The sequence below is a fragment of the Hylobates moloch genome, unplaced genomic scaffold, assembly GCF_009828535.3.
Source record: "Hylobates moloch isolate HMO894 unplaced genomic scaffold, HMol_V3 SCAFFOLD_4, whole genome shotgun sequence".
Lineage (NCBI taxonomy): Eukaryota > Metazoa > Chordata > Mammalia > Primates > Hylobatidae > Hylobates > Hylobates moloch.
Window position 1 is genome coordinate 171,963,555 of NW_026652279.1, and position 25,568 is coordinate 171,989,122.

Here is a 25,568-nt window from a genome sequence, read left to right on the forward strand (position 1 = left end):
TTTGTGTGGACATATGTTTTCAGCCCCACGTGGGTAAATATAATGCCAAGGGGCACAATTGCTGGATCATATGGTAAGCCTACGTTTAGCTTTGTAGGAGACTGCCCAACTGCCTTCTAGTGGCTGCACCATTTTGCATTCCCACCAGCAATGAATGCGAGTTCCATTGCTCCACATTCTTGCCAGCATTTGGTGTTGACAGTTTTGTGGATTTTGGCCATTCTAATAGGTATGCAGTGGCATCTCCTTGTTTTAATTTACATTTCCTTTAATATATATGATATTGGACATCTTTTCATGTGCTTATTTACCATCTGTGTATCTTTGTTGGTGTTTTTTCCAGATCTTTTGCCCATTTTTAAAACTGAGTTGTTTTCTTAATGAGTTTTAAGAGTTCTTTGTATATTCAGAATACAAGTTATTGATTAGATTGTTTTGCAAATATCTCCTCCCTGTCGGTGGCTTGTCTTCTTGTTCTCTCAAGGACTTTGGCTTTTCCTGAGTGAAATGGGGAGCTTTTAACGGTTTTGAGTGGAGGAGTGACATTACAGGCAAATTATAAATAATGATAGTAATATGAACCAAATGGAATTCTTGTGTATACATTAGCAGCCTTATCTTTAAGTAATGAAGATCAGTGTTTCTAAGTGGTTTTTAAAAAATGCATTTCCCAAGTACAGATTGCCACACATCTTATTCACAGCTATGGCCCTATTTATTTCAGCCCACACTGCTGCTACTTGAGTTTTGGGTAATAATGATCTTTTTGTCAACCTTTCTATTCCTCACAGATAATATGAAAGTCCCAACTGGCCTGTCTTTCATGCAAGAGGCTTTTATAGCCCACAAGTGTCCTTGGCCAACGCTTCCTGCCCTCTCTTCCTATCCTCTCACCTCTCTCTCTAGGGCAGGCTCAACTGCTATTTATAGAGAGATATGCTTAACTGTGGATGTCCTCAGCTGTTTCCAGCCCCTTTATTTCACTTTCTTCCTCTGGGTGAATGGCTCCCTCCTGCTTCACCATCTCCTCTCTAAAATGAGCCTGCCTCTTTGCATGCCTTCAAATCCCCCACAAGTTAACATGGGGATGAAAACAGATTTCTTCCTAGGTGGTCAGGTTCAGTCTTCTCTTAGGTGGCTCTGAGACTTGAACTTACATTAAACACAGCTTCGAACCAAAGACTCTTGAGTGGGAAGGGCCAGGAACAAAACAGTGCACTACTGCGGAGCTCCCACTCTTGCCCCCTGGCTTCACTGTGTGTGGAGCTGGACGGCAGGAGGACACTTCAGAAGCAAATCTGAATAGTGGAGGCAAACAAATGCAGCACCACCATAAAAAAAACGTAGACGTCTGAGAACACAAATATGAACAGCGGAGTAGCACTTGGGACTGCAGGGACAGGAGCTGCCATTCTCACTGAGGTGCCTTGGTCAAGGATAGGATGTTGGGTTATTGGTGAGGCAGAGAGTAGATACAGGAGGCAGCATCCTGGCAGAGAACAGACTGCTTGTGCTGAGGGTGGACATGACCCTGCCTCGTTTTGAAACTCACCCAGACAATGACTACACAGCCAGTACCCACCTTGGATTCACTAGCACATTTCCGTCAGAGACCACAACCTTCTCCATAGGTGTCTTTAACAATGGGCAATAAGAAAATAATCACCAACCATGCCGAAGTGCACTCAATGGGAGAGGGAACAGGCTAAAGGGTCGGAAACAATAGAGCAAGGGAGCTTAACAAGAAAGTGATGGGCAGGTCTGATACACAGAATGCCATGCCATCATTTACAGTCTGTTTCCATTAGGTCACAAGCATGAAGGTGAAAGAAAAAAGACAATTATTCCATGTGAACAGGTGAAAGAACAATCTTCGACCACAAGACTCAACTTAAGTTGTCTTATGAATCTGTACTGCTCTCAGTTCTCTTGTACCCAGATCCTTCAAGGGCACATGGAATGGCAGCTGCCGATGGAAGTGGCGAGATGTCAACCGTGCCCATCCCATCTGCACTTGCTTCCTGGGGATCTGCATCGCCGCAGCCTGACCTTGAGGGGTGGCGGGGCACGTGCTGTTTCCCAGCTCACTCTCACTCAACAATTAAGATACAACTGCTATGTTTTCATCTAACAGTACTGGGAGAACAAAATATGACTCAATGGTGAAATGTATTCTGGGTTATCTGATGAAGTTTTATCTTTAAATATTTTGTTATCCATTTTTGGCAGTGGTATGAATTTGGGACTGTTGCCACCAACTCTGAGGGATTTTAAACTGTGCTTTTAGAGTTTGTGAGAACGAAGCCTCAGGGGATGCATGAGTCAGTTGAAGCACTGTAGTCTTGTTGGTCTCTCTTTGACATTTCATGTCTCTGGCATATCTGAATTTAGCTGGGAACTGGAGGTTTTGTACACTTGTATCTATTACTACCCTTTATAATCTGGCCAGTTCCATACTCATGGAAAACAATTTGTTTGTTCCCAGATGGCTGCAGCATTTCATTTAGAGTTGGGCTTTGGGATTTCTTGAAGAAGGAATGCAAAAGAGAAACACGCTTTATAAAAGGTTTAAATTTCTTCCAGTAAACGACTTGCTTAGTATGCTAAAGACTTTTGGGGGGAGCAGCTTACTTATCTGGTATTTAACAGTCAAATCCTTGGCATTTCTGCCTGTTGCTTCATGTTTTCCAATGGATTTGGAAGAAGAGTTGTCCTGGAGACTTCCAAGTTAGCTCCACTGACCTACATTTTCACTCCATTTAACATTATTGACTGTGGAATGAGCCAGAGTGCCGTGGAAGAGCATAATTCCTGATCAGAAGACAGCTGCAATTTAATTAGAATAAAGCAGTGAATACCATGTAATTAAAAATTACATGAACCATTGAATGCTAAGCAGACTTTTAGAAGGTGAACTTAGGATTTCAAACCTAGCACTGCATCTCTGCATGACATGGTGGAGATCTGCCCTACAAAGACCCCAGCACGCTGGCAGCCCAGCTGTGTTGAGGACTGTTCTGTGACGGGGGAGTCACGTTGGCCTGAGGGGAAGAATAATAGATTGGGAGTGGTCATCGTCTCTTTCTCTAATGTATTTAATAATACTTGCACATGGGACAACATTCAAAGGGTACAATATGTAGAGAGAGAAAAGCAAATTTCCCTTGTTCCCTTGTCCTCCATGCCCAATTCTGTTTCCCTGTAGGGAACTCTTGTGAAGTGTCTGGCATATGCTTGCAGAGACAGCTCCACGCATTTCTAAACACCTACATACATTTTCTTCTTGCTTTTTTTTTTAAAAACACAAAAGGTAGATATTATCCACAGTGTTCCCCATGTTCCCTACCGCACCAAACATAACTTGGAGATTGTAACATATCAGGATATAAAGCTGCCCCTTTTTTAAAGGCTGTATGGTAGTGGTGACAGTCTGTTTGTGGAAGCATTAGAATTCATTTAATCTGTCCTCTGGATTGTTTCCAATCGTTTGCCATTCCATTGTGTTCTAATTTTAGATGCCACCAGGACGCTCTCCAGGTTAGGGGCCAGGCAGAAAACAGACAGATGGCACACCGAACAGAGGTGGTGGAGACGATTTGTGAAGTGAGGGCAGGAAGAAGGACAACCTAGAAGAGATGGGTTAATGATTGAAAAGTCATTAACTCTCCCTGACCCCGAAGGGAAAGGTCAAGGGAAGCAGGGTTTCTCCAGCCAGTGAGAGCTGTAGTTACAGGAGAGGCTGCCTGACAGGAGCCATGGTCTTCCGCCAGTGGTGTGTTGGTAAATGTTAAACACCTGGCTGTCTGCGACAGGGGCCCTGGTGTGTACCATTTGCTGATTTCTGTGCCGTAGGTACTTACACCAGGGCTTTCAAGGCACCAGTGTGACGGGGCGAGACCCATACAGCCCCCTGTGAGCCAGCTCCAGCATCTACCGCTCTAGGCCCTTGCGTCCTGCCCGGGCTCCCTATTGGCTCAACCCCACCAGAAGCCAGAGAGCAGGGAGGCCTGGTTGATGCAGTCCTCAGAGGTCGGTGCAGGTTGGTGAAGTCCACGGGCTGTGTAGTTTTGGACACGACATTTCAGCTCTCTGAGTCCCTGTTTTCTCATCTGTAAAATACCAGAACTACCTCAAAAGTTTTCTGTGACCCTTTCAGCTAAGGTTCTTTGTTTCACTTACTCTGTGATGAGTGGATTTGGTGACCTAAGTGAGTTAGGTCATTTAGTGCACGGTTGCTGACTATTTAACATGAGACATCAGTGGGCCCTGCAGTTAGGGAGCTTATGTCTAATGAGGGAGATGAGATGTGCACAAGTAGGTCCAGCTGTGTTGTAGGTCTAGTTGTGGACAGAACCACACGCATTCAGAGGAAGTGATCTTTCATAGCTGGGGTGTGAGATTTGATGGCAAAGACCTGGGGTGACCTTCGTTCTGTGGTTGGGAGTCTGCATTATTCTCCAAGTAGGAAAAAAACAGAACACTTCTAGATTCAGTCTATATATACCACTAGGTTCTGTAAGTATGGTCCTGATACCATCAATGTCTACAGGGAACTTGTTGGAAATCTAAATTCTTGGGTTCCACCCCACCTACTGAATCTGTGTTACTCCAGGTGATTCTGATGCATGTAGGTGTTTAAGAAACACTGAGTTATACCATACCAGTGGTTCCCAAACCTGGCTGAAAATCAGAATCAGATGAAGACTTTAAACATACACACACACGTGCACACTGACGCTAGGCTCCTGGGCTGTACTTCAGATCTACGCAGAATCAGAATCTCCCTGGGGAGATAAATACTTCTCAGATGTGACTATTTTCTACTGTTGATCTTAATTGTTGAGATAACATTGAACCTGTTAATTATTTGCCTTGCTGATAACTGCCTGTTCTTCCTTCTGTAGTGGTTTTTTACTCAAACTCTTTCAAAGTTTGACAGTCTTTAATTTCTGAGAGGTGGCAGCTGTCTTAGTCGGCTCTCTGCTTTGGTTGAGGGTGGAGATGATTGTTCCTGCCCTGGAGTAGTTGGTAAGGACTTGACATGAAAACTGGATAGCTGTGGACGCTTCTGAAGTCTGACGTTAATGTTGCTTTGTGATTAATTTGTAGCAAATTTTCATATCACACACACTGCTTATCAAATATTAAGTACAAAAGCCATACTTTGAAGGAAAATTGTAATCATTCTGGGACTGTCTATGCCTCTGCCTGGTTAGAGTTCTTGATGGAAAAGCCTGGAGTTTATTACCATGGAGAATTTGGCACAGGATTTCTGAAAAGTGAACTGGGCAGAGTTGTTGGTCATCTGAGGCCTGAGTTTTCTGAATATTTCTGGAGACTACATGAAAAAGGAGACGTCCCCACCCCTTTGAATTGTGATGGCTTTGCTGATTATAAATAAAGCTATGAACATTGTTGTACATGGCTTTCAGTGGACCTATGCTTTCATCTCTCTTGGGTAAATACCTAGGAAAGGAATTGCCGGTCTTAGGGTAGATGTATATTTAACTTTGCAAGAAACTGCCAGTTTTCTAAGCATGCCATTTACACTCCCATTAGTCGTGTCTGGGAATTCCAGTTAGTTTACATCCTTGCCAACACTTGATATATTGTCAGCCCTTTCCATTTGATCCATTCTGGTGGGGTCCTATGTTATCTGTGGTTTTAATTTGCGTTTCCCTAATGACTAAAGAGGTTGAACCGTTTTTCACGTGCTCGCTACCATTCGTTTGTATAGCTTCTTCAGTGAAATATTAAAGGGACTTTCAGCCATCTTGTTTGTATCATAGTATTCCAAACATGTTTTTCCACTGCAGCTGCCCTTTTTTACTCGCCATCCCTGAGAACACCCTGGACTGCCAAAATGGCACACCTTTGAGATGCAGTTCCATTTGCCTCTTCACCCTTCCAGGCCCAACTCAAAGGTCACCTTTGATGCTGGTTAAGCCTCTAGCCCTGCCCTATCTCTGCAGAATTTAGTTTTCCGTCTGCCATGCTTCTGTAGTGCTGAGTCTGCATCTCTGTGGCCACACTTGCTATGCTGTGTGCAAGCTTCTGTGCGTCTCACTCTTTGCATTCACCGTGCTTATGCCATCATCTGCCGTGGAGTCTAAGCCCAATATATTGCTGGATTAATTTATTACCCATTTCATCCTCCCAGCCGCTCTGTGCAAAAAGATGTGTTAGCCTTAGATCAGGGACAAGGGCATAGACCCAAGGGGTCAAGTGACTTGTCCAGTGTGACATAACATATTTGTTACACAGCCAGGCACTACTTACTATAAAGTTTTGACTCTTTGACATTACAGTTTTCCAAACAAATATGTTTTAGGTACAGTGTTCTTTGACCTAGCTTGCTACAGGTACCCATGTACGTGTACAGAAATATTTTTCAAGGGATATGCAGGCACAGGATGGTTTTAAGGGAATCCACTTCCAGACCCTCAACTTACATACACAGTCACCTAAAACTGACTAGCCCTAGAAGGTGCCTGAAGCCATGGAAGACATGAAGCTGGCTTGGCCGTCCCATCTCCTCTCTCACGATGGCCATTCTCCCACTTCATACAGAAAGGCAGACTTTGCACCTGTCATCTTCCTGAGGTGCACTGCTGCAAGATGGAAAACTTCCAGGCCATGTAACAAAGAGACAATGAGAAATATTGATGGTATGAAGAAGTCAATGACTTTAACGCCTGAAATTTTGCTACTCAGGGGTTTCCACTTCTTAGCTTTCACAGAAATCAAAGGAGACCTAATCAAGTTGTTAATACATGATTTAAAATATTTTTAACTTACGAGAGACCATATCTGGACTTTGTCCATGTAACTCAGAAGGCTTCAAAGAGTTAAGTTATATCATGACAAAACTCCTTCCATTTTCAAGTATTTATTTTTGTGAACAAAGTTTTTCAGGGTTTGCATAAAAATCCTCCAAGATAGGAAAACAAGTGATGCTAGACCATACCTCACTCTAGCAAAAAGTGATAGTCATTCATGGGTAAATGAACAAACTAAAAAAAAAGCCCTATACATTTCATTAAAAAAACCATTTCTGGCCAGGTGTGATGGCTCACGCCTGTAATCCCAGCACTTTGGGGGTCTGAGGTGGGCGGATTGCTTGAGCCCAGGAGTTCAAGACCAGCCTGGGCAGCACAGTGAGACCACGATCTCTGAAAAAAAAAAAAAAAAAAGAAAAGAAAAAGGAATACACTTCCAGATAAAACTTTGCTTTTTATATGTAATAATTTATAAAAACTGTAACATATTGTTTTCATCATTTGTGTACTCATAATAGTTGTGTTAACTCAGTTCAGAAAAAAATCACAGCAATTAGATTCTTATGGCTTAATACTCTTAAATGTAGAGTCAATTATCATTATTTGTGGTAGTTATGTTCTAGAAAGTTACCTTGATCATTGAATTACTGACAAATGCAACACTGCTCTGAGGAGAAATATAGCGTTAGGATCCACGAAGACTCTGGCCAGAACATTTTGCCAACCAATCAATATGTAACCTTGTTTTATGTGTATTTTTGTTTGAAGATAGCTTATTTAATATAAATTTCTTACAATTAGTCATATGCAGTATTTCTTTATAATAAACACTGTGTTTCAGTTATAGCATTATGTACTCCTATGACTGTACTAGTTTAATTCTCAGTCATAAGTACACACATGCACACAATACACATATACAGTACTCACATAACATGGAATACTGTGAACATGCTTTATACTGTATAGCACAGTAATAACAAATACATAAAGTCCTGAAAAAATCATTAAGTGAAGATTAAGCATTTAAAGTTTTACACACATTAACTAAAGTCTTACTGTAATGGAGCTGCAGGATGTGTGATGGTCAGTGAGTGCACTGTGGTTTACCCTATCAACCTTGGCTTGCCCCATGAAAATGAAAAGAGGCTGGTGGAACTCACTCTGCACAAGAGGAAGATGTCAGTAAGGGCAGCACATTGTGATCTGGCAGAGCTACCTTAGGAGTTTGTCTTTTGCAACTTGTTGATGGTGTTGGCAACTGTCTGTCAAACTGGCTAGAAAAATTGGTTCAGCCTTGTCTGCCTGGCTTTTCGCCTCAAATCTTTAAGCATCTCAGAATAAGGGATAAATGCAGTGGAAGTGAGGTGCTTAACTGTGAGGCTACGTTCAAGTATAGGGTCACATTCTTACATGTCATTGAAAATTTTTTTCCAAGGCAGAATTCTATTCTGATACTTTGGCTGCTGTGAGAGGGACAATTCTTGGAGTCTTAGGGTGACTTTCATCACTGTCATGACTTTCATCCCTGACTATGCTGCCATATTTTGCCATCTCATCCAGGTTTTTGTTTGTGGGTTCTACTGCCTTCTCTGACAAAATTTCCTCCACATCTTCTTCCTTCATGTTGTTGAAACCTTCTCCACTTATTTGCCATGCAATATGCATTGTTTTTTTTACATTTTTTAAATATTTTCTGAAACACCTGCAAAGCCTTGAAAAGTTTTCATATAGTCTGGCCAAATGTTTTCCCAGCAGTTATTGATAGTAGCCTGCTTGATGCTGTCCCAGGCTGTGCCAACATAATCAATAATGCTGCGTAGAGTGAGTGATTTCCAGTAGTCTATCATGGTGGCTTCCTTGTTGGTGTCAAGAGCCTCATAAGCTTTACAATAAAGTTCCTCGTGTAGTGTGCCTTGAAAGTTTGTATTATGCCCTGAGGGGCTGGATGAGAGATGTAGTATTGGGGGCATGAAGAGAACTTCTTTGTTGGGGTGAGCATTTTCAAGTTCATCGTGCAATGAACTGGGGCATTATCCAAAATTAATAAGACCCAGAAAGCAAGGTTTTTGCCCTGGAGATATCATTCAACTTCTGGAATGAAGCAGTGGTGGAACCAATCCCAGAATATTTCAGATACCATCCATGCTTTTCTGTTCTACCTCCAATGGACTGGCATGCAGTTCAGGTTTTTCCCTTTAAGAGCTCATGGGTTTTGGGCTCTGTACACCATCAGAGGTTTGCACTTAAAGTCGCCCTTGGCATTGGTGCACAATAGCAAGGTTGAATGCTTTCAAGCCAGGGGCTTGAGTGACCATTTACATTATATAGGTTCGTTTGCCAACATTCTTATAAAACAAGCAGTCTCATCAGCATTGAAAACCTGCTCTTTAACATAACCCTTTAACCCTTTTCACGTATAACACTTAGTAGGCATTTTAAAAATTCTTCCGCAGCCTCCTTATGGCAGAACCTGCCTTGCCTGCAAGTATAAAATTTGATTTCATGCTGTACCACCTTTTGAAACGTGCCAGCCAGCCTGCACTAGCTGAGAAGGGTTTAACATTTTCCTGACCTTGGGTAACATGGCTGTAAATTTCTTCGGCTTTCAGCCTCACAACAATACTGCCCACTACACTTTTTTTATTGGTTGCGGTCTCATGAATCCACAAATTTAGCTGCTTTTCCATCTTTTCCATAGCTTCATCATGCACTATAGATGTTACTTTAGCACTTTCTGGAGGAGCCTCACGTACACATGTGAATGTACCGTATTGTTGATTCATTAACATTGAACTCATGGCCAACAGCACTGTAACTCATGCCCGAACGAAGCTTATCTAACACATGTATTTTCTCTGTTAAGACACATCACAGCCTTCTTGGGCTTAGGGACATTAGACAGCATTTCAGCACTACGCTTGGGGGCCATTTGAAACAGAGAACTCACCATCGGAAAGCACAGAAATTTGAAAAACGTGACACTAAGAGTGAGAAGAGGACATATGTTTACAGAATGAGAACTAAAAAAAGAAGGCAGAGCATGGCCTTGTTCAAGCACAGCTGGGAACGCGTACATAAGGTGATCCAAATTTTTCACTGTTCTGCATGTGTCCATATATGACTGAGAGAGTGCTTCAAGTATTGATTTTTGTGTTACACATAATTTTTAGCAAGTAGCTGAGTTCATAAATAGACTCTTTGAATGATGATTGACTGTATTTGTAGAGGTCACTTGTCAAAAAAGAGTGTGTTTCAAGCATAAAAATAGACTATATGAGGATACAACTTTTTGGGTGAAGTGGAATGAATTAAAGGAGAAAGAATGTCTGACTTGTTCAGAAACTTTTTAGATGGAGAAATGGGCATTATGTTTCTATTACCTTCAGATTCTATTGGATATATTTTTTATAAAGGATGCAATGGTTTAATTTAAAAATGTCATCAGAATGTCAGAAATTACATCCTTTACAACTACTTAAAACTATAAAGAAAAAAAATTAGGTATTACCTAGATATGTGATAATTTTTGAAAAATATTTTAAAGAGAAGAGCAAAATGGATTAGGAAGCAGCTTTGCTTTTGCCATTCCACTGAAAAAATGTACAATTTCGATGGAAACATGTCAGCACTTGCTTGTAGGAATTTTTCAACTGTAGAAAGAAAAAAACTTCATTTCATCCCTTTTGGCATTGCTGAACACTTGGTTTTGATGTATAATTTTAAAACACCTGAGCATCATGAAATGAAACCACAGTATGCCTGAGAGTAGCCTGGTGAAATGTCGTGATTTTCTCCTACAGTACAGAAGGACAAAAATGCCTTTAATGTCCTGAAATGCTAGAGTTCTAGATGACGCATTAGTTTAAATGTCAACGCTTAATGTCTTCACATGTAATTTGGAACAGAAATTTTCTTACAGTTAAAATAATCCTTAGAGTAAAAAACGAAATAAACGGTTTTTCGTATGCCTCAGGCTTCTTAAAATTTTGTAGTAATTGGTACTGTTTCTGGTTTCCTTAGTTTCTCGCCGTGGGTAAGGTGCAAACACCTTACATGTGTTGCTGGTGGCCCTCAAAATTCTACCTTGGACCAAAGCACTAGGGAGTCTGTAGGTGCCTTCCTGCGCTCCTCCACTGCGGTGGATCCACAGTTTCTTCTCAGCTGACTTACTGGTTTTCATGTTAACTGTCTATTTCGGTTAATCATTCATGAAGCACGTGGCTTATACTTGGGAAAACATTCCACCTTAATCCCAACATGCATAATTTATGTTGCTTAATTATTTTAAGTCATTGCATTAGAATCGTTAACTGCGCTCTCCATGAGCCTTGGCTGGAAAGAAGGGAAGAAATCCCAGGTTCTCTTCCAACAATCAGGGGTTACTCAAGCCGCCCGAGTTCTCTGGGGCCCCTCTGGGCCAGACTGCGTCCACTTGGGAGAGGCCCAGGACCGGGAGCCAAGAGGCGGCGGTGTCTGCGCTCGGGGCCGAGCGGGTGCGCTGTGTCTGCGGGGCCAGGCCAAGGACCTGGCGCAGGGAGGAGGCCGCGCGCGGGGCCGGGCCTTGTCGGCTCCGTCCGCGGGGCTGGGGTCGAGGCCGAAGACTGGACAGGAGGAGGCGGCGGTGGCCGCGCGTGGGGCCAACGGGTGGGCTCCCTCTACCGGACCGAAGCCCAGCACTAGGCCGGAGGAGGTAGCAGCTCGCCGGGTAAGCACGGTGGGCTGCCTCCGCGGGGGCGAACACCCGGCGCCAGCCGAAGACGTCCCGCGCGGGCCGGCGGGGGCGCGGTCTGAGGACGTCACTTCCGGCGCCGGGGCTCGCTTCCTGGTGCGGGAAGGGGCAGAGATTGGTGCAGCCCCGGAGGAAGAAAAAAGGGTGAGGAGAAGCAGCGGCTGAGCAGGTTGGCATCTGGGGCAGCGGGCTCGCTCCAGGCCGTCGGGGGCCGCTCGCCAGCGTCGCCCGCTGTGTTGGGAGCGCGGGCCGTCGGCGTCGCTCGGCCTTGTCCGCGGCCTCCCTGCTGCCGGCCACGGCGCTCAGCGCTTGTGCTCTGTGTTGCAGGTCTACCCGGAGCCCCGGAGCGAGAGCGAGTGCCTGAGCAACATCCGCGAGTTCCTGCGCGGCTGCGGGGCTTCCCTGCGCCTGGAGGTGAGCGCGGGCGGCCACAGGCCGAGGGAGGGGCCGGGAAGACGGGGTTGGGCCCGGGGTGGGTGCTTCGCCCCAGCCGGACCTCCCGCCTCCCCCGCTCCCGAGTCCGACCCTCCCCGGCCGCTCGGGGGTCCGGGATGTGTGGAGCGGGGCGTTGCGGGTTTGGGTAACGGCCGGGAGGAGGCGGCGCGCGGGCCACCCCCAGGGCAGGGTGGAGTCTGCGTGTGGAACCCCAGACATTGCCCTCGTTCCAGTGAGGAAGAGTGGTTCTGGTCGCTGGTGGTGCAGGTGACACACATTTTCAACAACCGTTTATCAGGGGTGTGAACCGATTTCTTGGCACCTGCCTCAGCATGAACTCTGCTTTTAGAGATTGTCATCTACGGCCTCGCATCTAGGTCTGGGTCAGGCCTTAGAATCCTCAGCAGGTGATCAGGCAAAGTCGTGCAGAAATAAAATGGGCCAGCCCTCCGCCTGCTTCTCCCAGCCGCACTCCTTTCTCTGCTTTTTCTTCCTGAGACCAGAAATTCGGTGGTTTTTCCGTACCCTCAACACTTAATGTTTAGGTTAGAGAATTCACATTAACCAGTATCTGAGGTTTATAAAACATGCTGTCGGGGAACATACTGGGCGGGGTCTCGATTCCCTGTTGTAAAATGTTGTGTCACTTTAGTAACCATTGTCTTTTCAGTCTTTCAGTGGCAGTTTCTGGGAATTTAACTCTTTCATTTTAATTTACTATTGCGATTCTTCCTACGCTTGGGGTAGCGCTTTAAATACAGAAATCTAGCTTTGCTTTTCTTGGGATCTGCTTAAGTGGTTGCAGTCAGTCCTGTACTTAAGTCCTGCCTTTTATGTTGCCACTTTGTCACTCTTAACCTTAGTTTTCTTATCTGTAAACTGAGATGGGCAAAATCAAGCTCCCAGATGAGAGTACTGTCGGTCCTCCGTATCCAAGGTTACCCACCTGTGTATTCAGCCAACCTTGGATTGAAAATATTGGAAATATTGGAGGAGGGGGAAACCAATTAAAACAAAATAAAAAAACAACACAGTATAATAATTATTTACGTATCATTTATAATGTACTAGGTAGTGTACATAACCTAGAGATGATTTAATGTTTACGAGACTGTGCCATTTTATATAAAAGACTTGAGCAGCTGAGGGTTTTGGTATCCACGGGGATCTTGGAACCAATTCCCTGCTGATAAAAAGGGACAACTGTATATGAAAGCGTCTTTGTAGAACCTGTTATATAGGATAACCCAACAGAGGTTTCCCTTCCCGAAGGATAGTCTTTTGCTCTAGGTTTCTCGGAAGACCTAGAATATCAAATCTGTGAGGGCAGGTTACATGGAAAGTTTATTTAATTGAATTAGACATGTAAGAATTCATAGATTAAAGTACTACTGGCGTTATGATTGTAAACACAAAGAAATTTACTGTTGGTAGTATTTCATGTTGGCAAGGAAATTATTACACGTAAGTGAAAGTGCTAGGCGAGATTCCAAGAAACTTAGGGCCCTTTCAAAGGGGAAAAAGACAGTGTTTCAGTAGTCTTTCCCTGATACCCATTGTCATATCAGCTTTGTCATTCTGTAATCCAGCTGCCTTATTGGCTGTGATAATATGCCTTGCTAGTGGCAAGTTTTACTTTTTCTTGACCTTTGTGTGGGATTTTGTTATATTACCCTCTTGAAACTACTGAGTTTTGTTTATGTTAACATACTTTTGAAACTCAATTTTTACATGATCTGACTTTAGTGTAAGACTTTTTAAAAAAGTTTTGTTTTAAAGTAAATTGAGGCTGGGCGCAGTGGCTCGCGCCTGTAATCCCAGCACTTTGGGAGGCCGAGGTTGGTGGATCACATGAGGTCGGGAGTTCGAGACCAGCCTGGCCAACATGGTGAAAGCCTGTCTCTACTTAAAAAAACAAAAACAAACCCAAAAACAAAAATTAGCCGGGTGTGGTGGTGCACATCTGTAGTTCCAGTTGCTCGGGAGGCTGAGACAGGAGAATCCCTTGAACCCCAGAGGCAGAGGTTGCAGTGAGCTGAGATTGACACTGCACTCCAGCCTGGGTGACAGAGCAAGACTCCCTCAAAAAAAAAAAAAAAAAAAAAAGTAAATTGAATGTTAAAAACTTACTGTTTTTAGTTTTCCAAAGGTTGCTGCTGACATTTCATATGGTAACTATTGTTTTTATAATTAAGAGTTTATTTGAAGGTTCTCTGGAAGAGAGTTTTCAGTAACATATCCCAAGCATCTAGAATAGTGCTTGGCACATAATAGGCTTTCAATAAATATTTGTTACTAATAGAATGAGCTTGAGGTTGTAGTTGATAGCAAGTGAGTTTCATTTTAAAGTAAAAAATTAGTTTTGACTTATTTTGTGCTATTTTTAAAGAGTAAATATCTCTTCCAGTAAATTTAAACAAGAGGCAAATATTAGCATTCTTCAAGCTTAGTGTGAGTCACCCTTGTAATTACGTAGGAGATAATAAAAATGAAAATATGAAAAAAGCACATGAAAAACCTGATAAGTTGTTCAGTCACTGTGTTTTTTGGGAAGTTACCCTGAGAAGTCATTTTGTATGGTGTGCATTCAGCTCTGGCTTCCAGCCTTGTAAGGTGATGTGAAGGGACAGGGCTGGGCCCTGAAGGACTTGGTCATCTCCCATGCGGGCCACAGTGCAGCAATTTCCCAGTGTTTAAGAATTGCCTCGGGAGTGATGAGGGAAGGGCCTTGCACTTGTGAAATATGTTGTAGGATTTACACATTTCATTTTCACAAAATTCTGAAAGGTGGGGAATTGATAAATGTTTTGAAATTACAGGCACAAAACTTAAAACTGATAGCTTAAATTCTAGATTAGCTTTTGTTCTATAGTTGTAAATGTCAAGGTGCTTTTCTTCCAGGGGTTAGTTTAGACTGAATTGTGTTTGTAACAGATTGTGTTTGGTGTGTATATTCTTATTTACTGTCAATTTAAGCTCTGCTAAGATTTGTTAAAGGGAAAAAGGAAGTAAACTTGGTTAATATGTCAGCTGTTTTGGTGCATGCCCTCCTTAATTACCTGTAGAAAATCAGATATTATCCCCCAATTGTTCTGATTATGAAAATATTTTTATAAATTGGTTTTAAAGGAATATTGTGTGAGTTGCATTTATTGGTAAACTTTGAGAAGCACTAGGTTTTAAGTTGGAAAACTTTGAAATTTGGAAAATTAAAAAAATTTAATTAGTATTGGAAAGCGGTGCAACTTGGATGACTTCATTTTCTTATAACTTTTTTACTTGGCATGCTTAAATTTTTTTTTTTTCCAGTTAGGGCAAAAAAACCCTAGGCACACAATTTCTCTCTATTTGTATCTCAAAAGCAACCAAAATAATAATTATTAATAAGAATAATGATGATGTTGGCTGGGTGCAGTGGCTCATGCCTGTAATCCTAGCGCTTTGGGAGGCTGAGGCGGGTAGATCACCTTAGGTTAGGAGTTCGAGACCAGCATGACCAACATGGTGAAACCCCATCTCTACTAATCACGCCATTGCCCTCTAGCCTGGACAACAGAGCAAAACTCTATCTCAAAAAAAAAAAAAAAGATGATGATGATGATGCTTGTAGAATTTCACTTGAGGATAAGTAACTTACTGAGGCAAACCAAGCAAGTGATAGGACATTTCTTTGCGTTTTCTTAGGTAAATAGCTACAGAGAAATTCAGAGTGATTTCTGTTTCCAGTTTTTTGCTGTGTTACTGTGGAATTCTGATTCAAGTGTTGTAGCTACTGTAGGGTGTGTATGTGGGCATGTGTGTGTGTGCACATGCTTGTTTGTTCACTGAAAAGGTCACAATGAATTAGCTTCCAAGATGTTCCCACCCTATACAACATTGTCTGATTAGGCATCTGACAACTAGGGAAGCAGGTGAAATGTAACTGGCAAAAGCAGATTTTATGTTCCTAGGAGAAAGCTTTTTTGGTTTAAGCCGTCACACCTGTAGCATGTGCTGTGTTTGGTTAAAGCCATCACACCTGTAACATGTTTACCAGTTTTTTATTTCAAGAGCTGAAAGTTAAGGATATAAGATTCCAGTTGTTTAAATGGTACATTATTAAGCTCACATTAATAACGTGGTTTCAGGAATATTAGCAACAAAAGTATTATAATAAAGCTATGGATTTTAACTTAGTTCTGTTTGAAAGAAAGATGTCTACTGTTCTCGATACTTATATTCATACATAATAGAAAAGGGTAATCTTGATGGATAGTTTGATATTAATGAGGCTTTTTTGCTTAAGAATTGACTGTGGACTCATAGTGTTACCATCACTACTTGAAAGGAAAACAAAACATTTCAGATGAAACTGGGTGAGCCTATTCTCATAGTTGCCAAGAGGGAATAAAGCCAATTTGTCAAGTGTAAGCAAACCACAGCTCTTTCTTGTCATAGACCATTTCTGGAATAGTTATGTTTGATATGATAGGGATGGTAACCCTAATATATTAATAATTGATCTTTCCAGCTCCTTGGCACAGCAACTAATACTAAAATTATCTGCAGGTTTCACAGTTGCTCTTCATTTATTTAACTGGTTTTCTGGAGAAGTGGAAAGCATCCAAAGGCCCAGGTGGTTCAGAACAGAAATCTGCTCTTTTCTCATCCTCACCCTTGGAAGTTTTGGGTGGTTTTTTGGTCTCTCAGATCAACAGAGCATGAAATGTGGACCAGCTAGTCACATAAAGCTTGCCTCATATGCAGTTTCTTTTCTTTAATTCTTATATTTTGTTTTTAAATTGACAAATAGTTGCATGTACTTATGGAGTACCATCATTATGTTATGGTATATGAATGCATTGTGGAATGATTAAGTCAGGGGAATGAACATATCCGTTACCTCACATACTTCTTATTTCTTTGTGGTAAGAACATTTAAAATCGAATCTTTCAGCAATTTTGAAATATACTTTACATTATTGTTAACTGTAGTCACCTGCTGTACAATAATCACTAAAATTTATTCCTCCCATCCAACTGAAATTTTGTACCCTTTGACTAACATCTCCCCTTTCCCTGTCTAGCTCCTGTTCCCTCCTTCCCAGCCTCCTCAGCATCTGGTAACCACCATTCTCTTGTCTGCTTCTGTGAGTTCAGCTTTTTTACACTTTACATATAGGTGAGATCGTGCAGTATTTGTCTTTTTGTGCCCTGCTTTCTCTTAGCATAATGTTCTCCAGGTTCATTCATTGTTGTTGCAAATAACAGGATTTCCTTTTTTTAAAAGTCTGACTAGTATTCTATTGTGTATATATCCCACATTTTCTTTATTCTCTAATCTTTCAGTGGACACTTAGATTGATTTTATATCTTGGCTGTTGTGAATAGTGCTGCCATGAAAATGGGAGTGCAGACATCTCTTCAACATACTGATTTTAGTTTCTTTGGCTATGTACCCAGTAGTGGGATTGCTGGATCAAATGATAATTCTGTTTTTAGATTTTTGAGGAACCTCCGTACTGTTTCCCAGAATGGCTTTAGGAATTTACATTCCCACCAATAATGTGCAAGGCTTATCTTTTCTCCACATCCTTGCCAACACCTGTCGCCTTTCATCTTTTTGATAATAGCCATTCTACAGTTGTGAGATGCTCTCATGATTTTAATGTGCATTTCTCTGATGATTAGTGATGTTGAACATTTTCTAATCTGTTGGCCATTTGTATGTCTTTTGAGAAATGTCTGTTCGGGTCCTTTGCTCATCATTTTTTAATCAGGTTTTTTTTTGTTACTGAGTTTTTAAATATATTTTGGATATTAGCTTCTTATCAGATGTATGGTTTGCAAATATTTTCTTTCCATTCTGTGAGTTGTCTCTTAATTCTGTTTTGCTGTGCATAATCTTTTTAGTTCGATTAAATCCCATTTATCTTATTTTTGCCTTTGTTTTCGGTGCTTTTGGGGTCATATCCAAGAACTCATTGTCCAGACCAATGTCATGGAGCTTTCTATGGTGCTTATTTCTGGTAGTTTCATAGTTTCAGGTCTTACATTTAAGTCTTTAGTCCATTTTGAGTTCATTTTTTTTATGTGTTATGAGACAGGGTTCCAATTTAATTTTTCTGCATGTGGATATCCAATTTTCCCAGCACCATATGTTGAAGACTGTCCTTTCCCCATTGGGTGTTCTTGGCACCTTTGTCAAAGATCTGTTGACTGTATTATGTGAGTTTAATTCTCAGCTCTCTATTCTGTTCTGTTGGTCTATGTGTCTGCTTTTATGCTAGTGCCATGCTGTTTTGGCTGCTATAGCTTGGTAATACACTTTGAAGTCAGGTAGTGTGATGCCTCCAGCTTTGTTCTTTTTACTCAAGATTGCTTTAGTTATTGGGTTTTTGTTTTTTTTTTTTTTTTTGTGCTTCCATGTGAATTTCAGGATTGTTTTTCTATATCTGTGAAGAATACCATTGGAAATTTGGTAGACATTGCATTGAATCTGTGGATCACCTTGGGCAATAATGTTTTAACAATGCAGGTTAAGCATGCTGACTGATATGGTTTGGCTGTGTCCACACCCAGATCTCATCTTGAATTGTAATCTGCATAATCCCCACATGTCTAGGGAGAGACCTATGGAGAGACCTCCAGGAGAGACCTAGGAGATTATGGGGATTACAATTCAAGATGAGATTTGGAAAACCTCATCTCTACAAAGAGAAAAAAAATCTATTGGATAGTGCTGGATCCAGTAGAATCCTAGGAGATTGGGTCATGGGGGTGATTTCCCCCATGCTGTTCTTGTGATAACGAGGGAGTTCTCAGGAGATCTAATGGTTTTATAAGGGGCTCCTCCCCCTTTGCTCCTCACTCTTCTCTCCCCTGCTGCCTTGTGAAGAGGTGCCTTTCACCATGATTGTAGGTTTCCTGTGGCCTCCCCAGCCATGTGGAACTGTGAGTCATTTAAACCTCTTTTCTTTATAAATTACCCAGTCTTGGGTATGTCTTTATAACAGTGTGAACATGGACTGATGTACATGCCAAACCTGAAAATCCAAAATGCTCCAAAATCTGAAACTCTTTGAGCACCAACATGACACTCAAAGGAAATACTCATTGGAATGTTTTGGATTTTCAGGATTTGGGATGCTCAACTGATAAGTATAATGAAAATATCCCCAAATCTGAAATACAAAACACTTCTGATCCCAACTTGTGTCACTTCTGAGAATGTGTACATGATGCTGAGTAGCACAGAGCATGCTTGTGGCATGGGTGCTAAATGGTCAGCTTGGCACACTCACAGCTAGTAATTGTGACTTTGATCTTCAGCTGATTTCTCCTTTTTTGATTCAGGGTTATTGCTCACTCCTGATAGCTGCCCACTATTATCAGGTGTTTGCTTTTCGGGGGACGGTATAGGGGGAGGGAATGTAGTGCCTGACCGCAACCCCTTTCCTGGGTTGCTGTCCTGTGTTGCCACTCACCAGCTGTGCCATCAGGAAAATGGGTGTCACATGTGTTTGCCCTTTGTGTCGGTCGTGAGGATTACATGAATTCATGCAAAACTCTTAGAACAGTGCCTGGTAAGTTGGAGGTGCCAAAGAGACATTAGCTGTTATTATCACTTGCATTATTATTCTTTCGTGTAGTTGGAGCCATATGGTATATTTTAAATCTTTACCCAGGGGTCCATATTCATTTTTTAAACTGCAGTAAATAGAGCTATGTAAGAAGAAAATGAAAAGCTGTATAATGCTACCATCTAGAGATACCAGTGTTAAAATTAGCATTTCTTTTTTGGTCATTTTTTTTTTTAACCATTGCAAATATGTAAATATATTTTTAAAATATCCATGACATCATAGACACATGTAATGTTTTATAACATGCTTTAATTTGATCCAGTGTGAGTCTTTTCCCATGTTAAATAATTGTTTTACTACTGATTTTAATGGCTGCCTCTTAGTTCCTGGTAATAATCCTCATTTTTGGATACAGAGGTGGATTCTAAGTTTTTACAATTGTGAACAGTGGACTGTGCAATGGACATTTCTGTACCACATCCTTAATCCTTGATTTTCTTTGTAGAACAAATTCCCTGATAGGGCACTGCAAGGCCAAAGGTGGGGGCTTTCAAAGGCTTCGAACACCTGCTACCGTACAGCTTCCAGAGAACTTTTGCCAGTAGCAGTACATGAGAGTACTCCTTCCTGCCCTATGGATGTCTTGTGGACAGCTGTCTTGAATCTGTTATATATTTTCTTTCCCTTAGGAAGATGGAAAACTTGTTATGGATAAACATTTTGGCTTTTCTATCTTATATCTTCCGCAGTGCTTTACATTTCTGGGGATATTGCAAACTAAAATAAATGTAAGGCAGTCAACATTTCCTGCATTGGACTTTTGAAAGAGGATGTGAAAGAAAAGCTGCTAGAATTGGAAATAAGAGTTGAAAACCCTAGAAATTTGCAGTGTTATCAGCTGTTGCACAAGTAACCTCGCATGGCACTGGGTGGGACATTCTTGGGCCGCTCTGTACAAGCTGGAGTTCTGGCTGTAAATGCATCTTGAGACTGTCTGCAAAGGTGAGAGGGCAGGTTTTCATTTTCTCACTTTACAGCCGAGAGACTTCGAAAGGAGTTCAGGTTAAGCATGCTGACTGATATGGTTTGGCTGATATGGAGAACTTACCTTGCCTGCCTCATGGGTGTGCGACTAGTGTTGCCACACAGGACCCTGTGCTTGGTTTCATGCTCTGCTGTTGCCATCAGAAACTCTTAAGAATTTTTTGACAAGGAGCTTTGCATTTCCAATTCGTGCTGGACCCTGCAATTGTGTACTTGGTCCAGCCTGCTGTTGTTGTTCTTAGAGGTCTGTGATCAATAACAGGATTAAGCAGCATTTTCTGAGTGCTTGTTATGGCCTAGGCCCCATTGTGAAGTGTGTGTTAACCCAGTCTAAAAGTAGCTGTCTCAAGTTGTTATCATCCTTTTCCTCACACGATTGCCTCCCTGACCCCAAGCAAGTGGAAGTGGGATAAGAATAACCCTCAACAATCCCTGCTACTAAAAAATTGCTTAAAGTACTTCCTCCTGATAGGAAGTTAAGATAATTTGTTGTCTCTCATGCATTAAAAATTGCCACAGCTTCCAAAACGGCCACCATTTTACCTGTCAGTGATAAGGACCCGTGATAATATTGGCCGTGGGTTTTGTTTTTCTAAAGGATCCTTTTGGGAAAGCCATCCTCTCCAGTGTTGGGATGATAAAAGGATGGGAAGTCGAAGTCAGCTTGAACTTACCGATCAGAGAACACGCTGGGGTTGAGTGGAGGGGAAGAGCCTCTCCGAGGAATTGGAGAGAACTTTCTACTCACATTACGTCTAACTAGCCAGAGGATGAGCACTGGGACTGTATACTTGTAAGGTTCCTTCAAAGCCTGACTTGTGTGAGTCAGTGATGCAGCTACTTTCTAGATGAGCTACCAGTTTAATAATAGGACTTAGCCCCAGATTCTGCTCTCCCTTTTTGGCCCTTGACATGGGACACAGATCCCTTAGTAGGTGTTCATGCCTGGCCCATGTAGGCAGCCGCGTAAGTCCAGTGCAGCTGGGCAGTTGGTCTCACCCAAGAGTTGCGTCACTCGTATCTCAGCTAGTTGTTCCGCAAGTACTGGCAGCACTTAACACATGCAGTAAAGTAGCGAGGCTGTTTTACCACCGTGACAATGCAGTTGAGTTTTGCCTAATGTGAAAATACTAAGTTTCTGTGTACTCTCTTCTACCCACAACCAGAAGGCTTGGAGAACAAGCCTTCTGGTTTGTTTATCTGCATCCATTCCCGTTGATAAAGCAATTGTGAATTTGGTCTTAATTACCTGTAGTCTGTTGAACCAACTGAGTATAGCCAGGGTAGAGGCAGAAAGAAGTGTCCCGCACAGCGGTGCAGCTGAGAGCTTCGTGCTCCTGAGTTGTTGGCACGAGAGAGGGATTCAGTGGTCAGCTCTGCTTAGTCTCTCATTTTCTAGCAAATAGAATCCAGAGTGGATGGCCTCATCTGTGTAAGTTCTCATGAGACTCAAATGGAAATTAGTTGTCCCTGAGGTTCTTCATACTTGGCTGATTGAACTAGATGGTTTGAGAGGGATATTTTATAGATTAAAGGGTGAGATTAGGGCTGGGGAGAACAATGGTGGTAGAGTGGCCTTAAAGACCAGCCTCCAGGAAAGCCTCTGGCAGTTGGAGTCCCCACTCCCTGACATTAATCATCTGGTTCATCTTCCTTTTACTGACCCCAGCATCTTGACTTTTCTCTTTGCCCACCACCATTAGCCCAGGCTGTCCACATCCCTCACCTGGATCACTGCAGCAGCCCCTGGCCTGTCTATCCTTGCCTTTCTGCAGACTGTTTTTTCTGAAACGCAAGGCTGATTTTGGTCATTTTCCTCCTGACTCTGATTTTACCTAATGTCTTCGAATGAAACCCATGACTCTTGGAAGAGATGGGGAATAATAGGAAGTGAGGCCAGGGAGTCATGGGGAGCGAGATCAGGTGGTCCTGTAGGTCCTGTCTTTTCCTGTGAGTGATATGGAGCCTCTGGGGGTATTTGGGCAGAGGGGAGAAGGGATGTGATGTAAGTTTTAACAGGATCATTTTGGCTGCTGTTTTGAATATAGACTGAAAGACTCAAGGGCAAAAGCACGGAAACCAAAGAGGGCAGGATGGCAGCAATCCAGGTGACCTCCCAGGTGATGGTGGCTCGAACCACAGTCCCGTCAGCATAGGTAGCAGGAGAGATTGAATTCTAGTTTTATCAAGAGGGTAGAGATGAGATGATTTACAGATGGACCAGATGGGGTATGCAGGAGAGGAGTCAAGGAGGACCGAGGGTTTGGCCCGAGCAGTTAGAAGAAGTTGTCTTTGGGATGGGGAAGTCTGGCAGGGCCAGATGTGGGCACTCAGCTTCAGACATGCTCCGTCAGGATACCTGTGAGATGCCTTAGTGAAGATCAGGTCTGGACTTCAGGGATGCATCCTGGGCTGGGATATCAGCCTCAGACTTCTGCACAAGCAGGTTCTGATTGTGTAGAGTGATGTTCCTGTTAGTCTGTGTCATGTGGAAGAGTGTCTTAAACACATATTGTGGGCAGGTGCTGTGGGGAGGAGGACATCCATGCCTCAAAGAGGATGAAGGAATACCTGGTGAAGGGCTGGGGGAGGAAGTGAGGAGGTGTTAGTCCCGGAACATTTTAGGCCCACTAGACGTGCGTACTGAGGTTGCTCATTTCCTGGCCAAGCTGTAACCACCTGAGTAAACGGTTGGTTTGTCCTTGGGTCAGGTGTATCCACAGCAGTCATTCAGTGTGAGGGTACTTAGGTCCTCTTTATCATCAGAAAATCACAGAGAAGCACCATGCAAAAATAGGTTTGTGGTCATGTAGCATGAAAGTTGGCAAAGATGTGATCTCTGGGCTTTTTGTATGTGAGCTTAGAAGAAGCTGAGGACTTGTCATCAAGTTGTATTTTATATTTCTTTTATCCAATAAGACTTGTACATAGCTTAAAAGATAAATGATACTTAGAGCCTCAAAAGGAAACACAGTCCTCCCGCACTCTCCTTATCCCAGAAACACACTCTCAGCTGGTGTTTCTTCTTGGTCTTTACTTCCTCCTTTCCATATTGTATCCTGGCACTGTTGTTTCTTATCAGTTTTAGTTAATAACCGTCTAAGATGAGGGTGTAGCTCTATTAATCTCCTTGTATCACTCCTGTCCCCCAGTTCGGGAGAATCAGTCTTTGCCCTGCATGTGTGACATGAGATCCCTTGGGGCAATGTTAGTTGTTTTAGCCAATGTTTTTTCTTAGTTATAAATGACATGTGTGCATTCTGAGCAAACAGAGTGTTACAGGCACACGTAAAGGGAAAGAAACATCCACTCTTTTCTCTCCCTCTTAAACACCCTAACCTTGCTTCCAGCAGGAGTCACTGTTGAATGCTGTGGCACACACGGACTCTTTTTCAGGAACTGAGGCCATACTAGGAATGCTCTTGTGCAGTTTGCCTCTTTCCACTGAGAATGTAGTGCCTTTCCTGTGGGCACCACTGTGGTGGGCAGCACACCAGAGCGAGACAGCTACATAAGGCACTTTCCAGAGGACAGAACGCCAGAGCCACCCCTTCCTCACAGGACACTTGAACAGTAAAACTGAACCTTCTTGGTGTGACAGTGTGGATTCTGTGGAGTTCTGGTAGGAGAACAGGGCGACTGTCCAGCCTCGAGAATGTTCCCTCCTTGGCAGAGTGATTTCCTTCTGCTCAGTTTGCCTCTTGAGGAGTTGGGCACCAGGAGCCTGAGGAGAGGGTCCTGGCTTACCTAGGTTTTTCCTCTCTCGTCCAGGTCATAGGGAGACTGTCAGGGCTGAGATGGCCAGGGTAGCTGATGGAAGGTGCTAGCCCTCACCTGTGCCTGCTTCTCTGCCTCTGCCACTCTCCCGCTTGGTCTCATCTATTCTGTCTCTGTGGTGTGCGACAGCTTTGTGAGGCCCCACTGGGCAGGGGTGTGGGTCCCCTCCAGGCCTGCGCAGCCACCCAAGCAGCTGTTGCCATTCCAGGCTCAGAGTCCCCACCTCCTGCAGATTTCTTCAAGCTCTTCATGCTGCCTTGAGGATAAACAGGAGTGGAGCGTTGACACTTTTCCTTCCGTGTCTTTGTGTTCTCAGAATGTTCCAAGAACTTGGAATATTAACAGGGAAATACCAGGGTTTCTGCATAGAGGTGGATAAAATAGGCAAGAATTGTTCAGATTCAGTCTTGAAAGGTAATGATTGAAATGGGATATCCTTATAGATTATACAGTTTTGAAGGTTATGAAAGGGTTTCAGTAAATTGTCCATTCTCACCCCCAGAACAAAAATCACAGAATCTCAAAACTTGAGTTTAATTTTTTGAAGCTTGAGAGATGATTTTTGAACTAAACAAAGGGAAATATTAAAGATGTAAACATGGCATACTTTTGTAGTTTTGATATGTTAACTCCAAGAAAGTGATGCTGTGTTGAGAGAATAGGTTCCTTGATGACTGATCGCCAGTAAAGTGTTTATGGAAGCCAGGAGTTTTGGACGACATGAGGAGGGGAGGCGCCATTGCTTCTGTAATATATTCTTTGGTGCCTGTGCCAGAGACGATGCAGACAGCAACTCACTATTCACAATTTGAAGCAGACCTTATCATTTCTCTCTTAATCAGTAGTTCTGAACTTTTTGGTGTTCAGTAATTTGGGAAGTTGGCTTAGGTAACAAATAATGACAATAGTAGTGGTTAAGTTTGGGGATGCTTACTGTGGGGATGTGCCAGGCAGAGGCAAATCCATTTAACATGTACTAGTTTATTTAATCCTTAAAAAAGTCACTTGGCATTGTTGGGAAGAGAAGAAAGTCGTGTGTTAGGAGAGAATTGCAGAGGTCGTTATTGCCACTGTATTAGTCTGTTCTCACATGGCTATAAATACCTGAGACTGGGTAATTTATAAAGAAAAGAGGTTTAATGGGCTCATGGTTCTACAGGGTATACAGGAAGCATGATGTTGTCATCTGCCCTGTTTCTGGAGAGGCCTCAGGAAACTTACAATTGTGGTGGAAGG

At 42.7% G+C, this 25,568-nt stretch overlaps 1 protein-coding gene across 12 annotated transcripts in view; it reads left to right on the forward strand.

Annotated features, from left to right (window-relative positions):
* ARHGEF7 (Rho guanine nucleotide exchange factor 7) overlaps nucleotides 1-25,568 on the forward strand; it is a 190,833-nt gene that overhangs the window by 27,159 nt on the left and 138,106 nt on the right. For 3 of the 12 annotated variants that reach the window (XM_058438074.1, XM_058438073.1, XM_058438075.1), the window contains exons 2-3: nucleotides 11,839-11,925; nucleotides 17,013-17,075. In XM_058438074.1, coding sequence (XP_058294057.1) covers nucleotides 11,839-11,925; nucleotides 17,013-17,075 — 150 coding nt within the window. Of the gene's footprint in view, nucleotides 1-11,594; nucleotides 11,681-11,838; nucleotides 11,926-17,012; nucleotides 17,076-25,568 lie in introns of those variants that run through there. The other 9 variants (XM_032151319.2, XM_032151317.2, XM_058438077.1 and 6 more) reach the window with 7 other exon arrangements.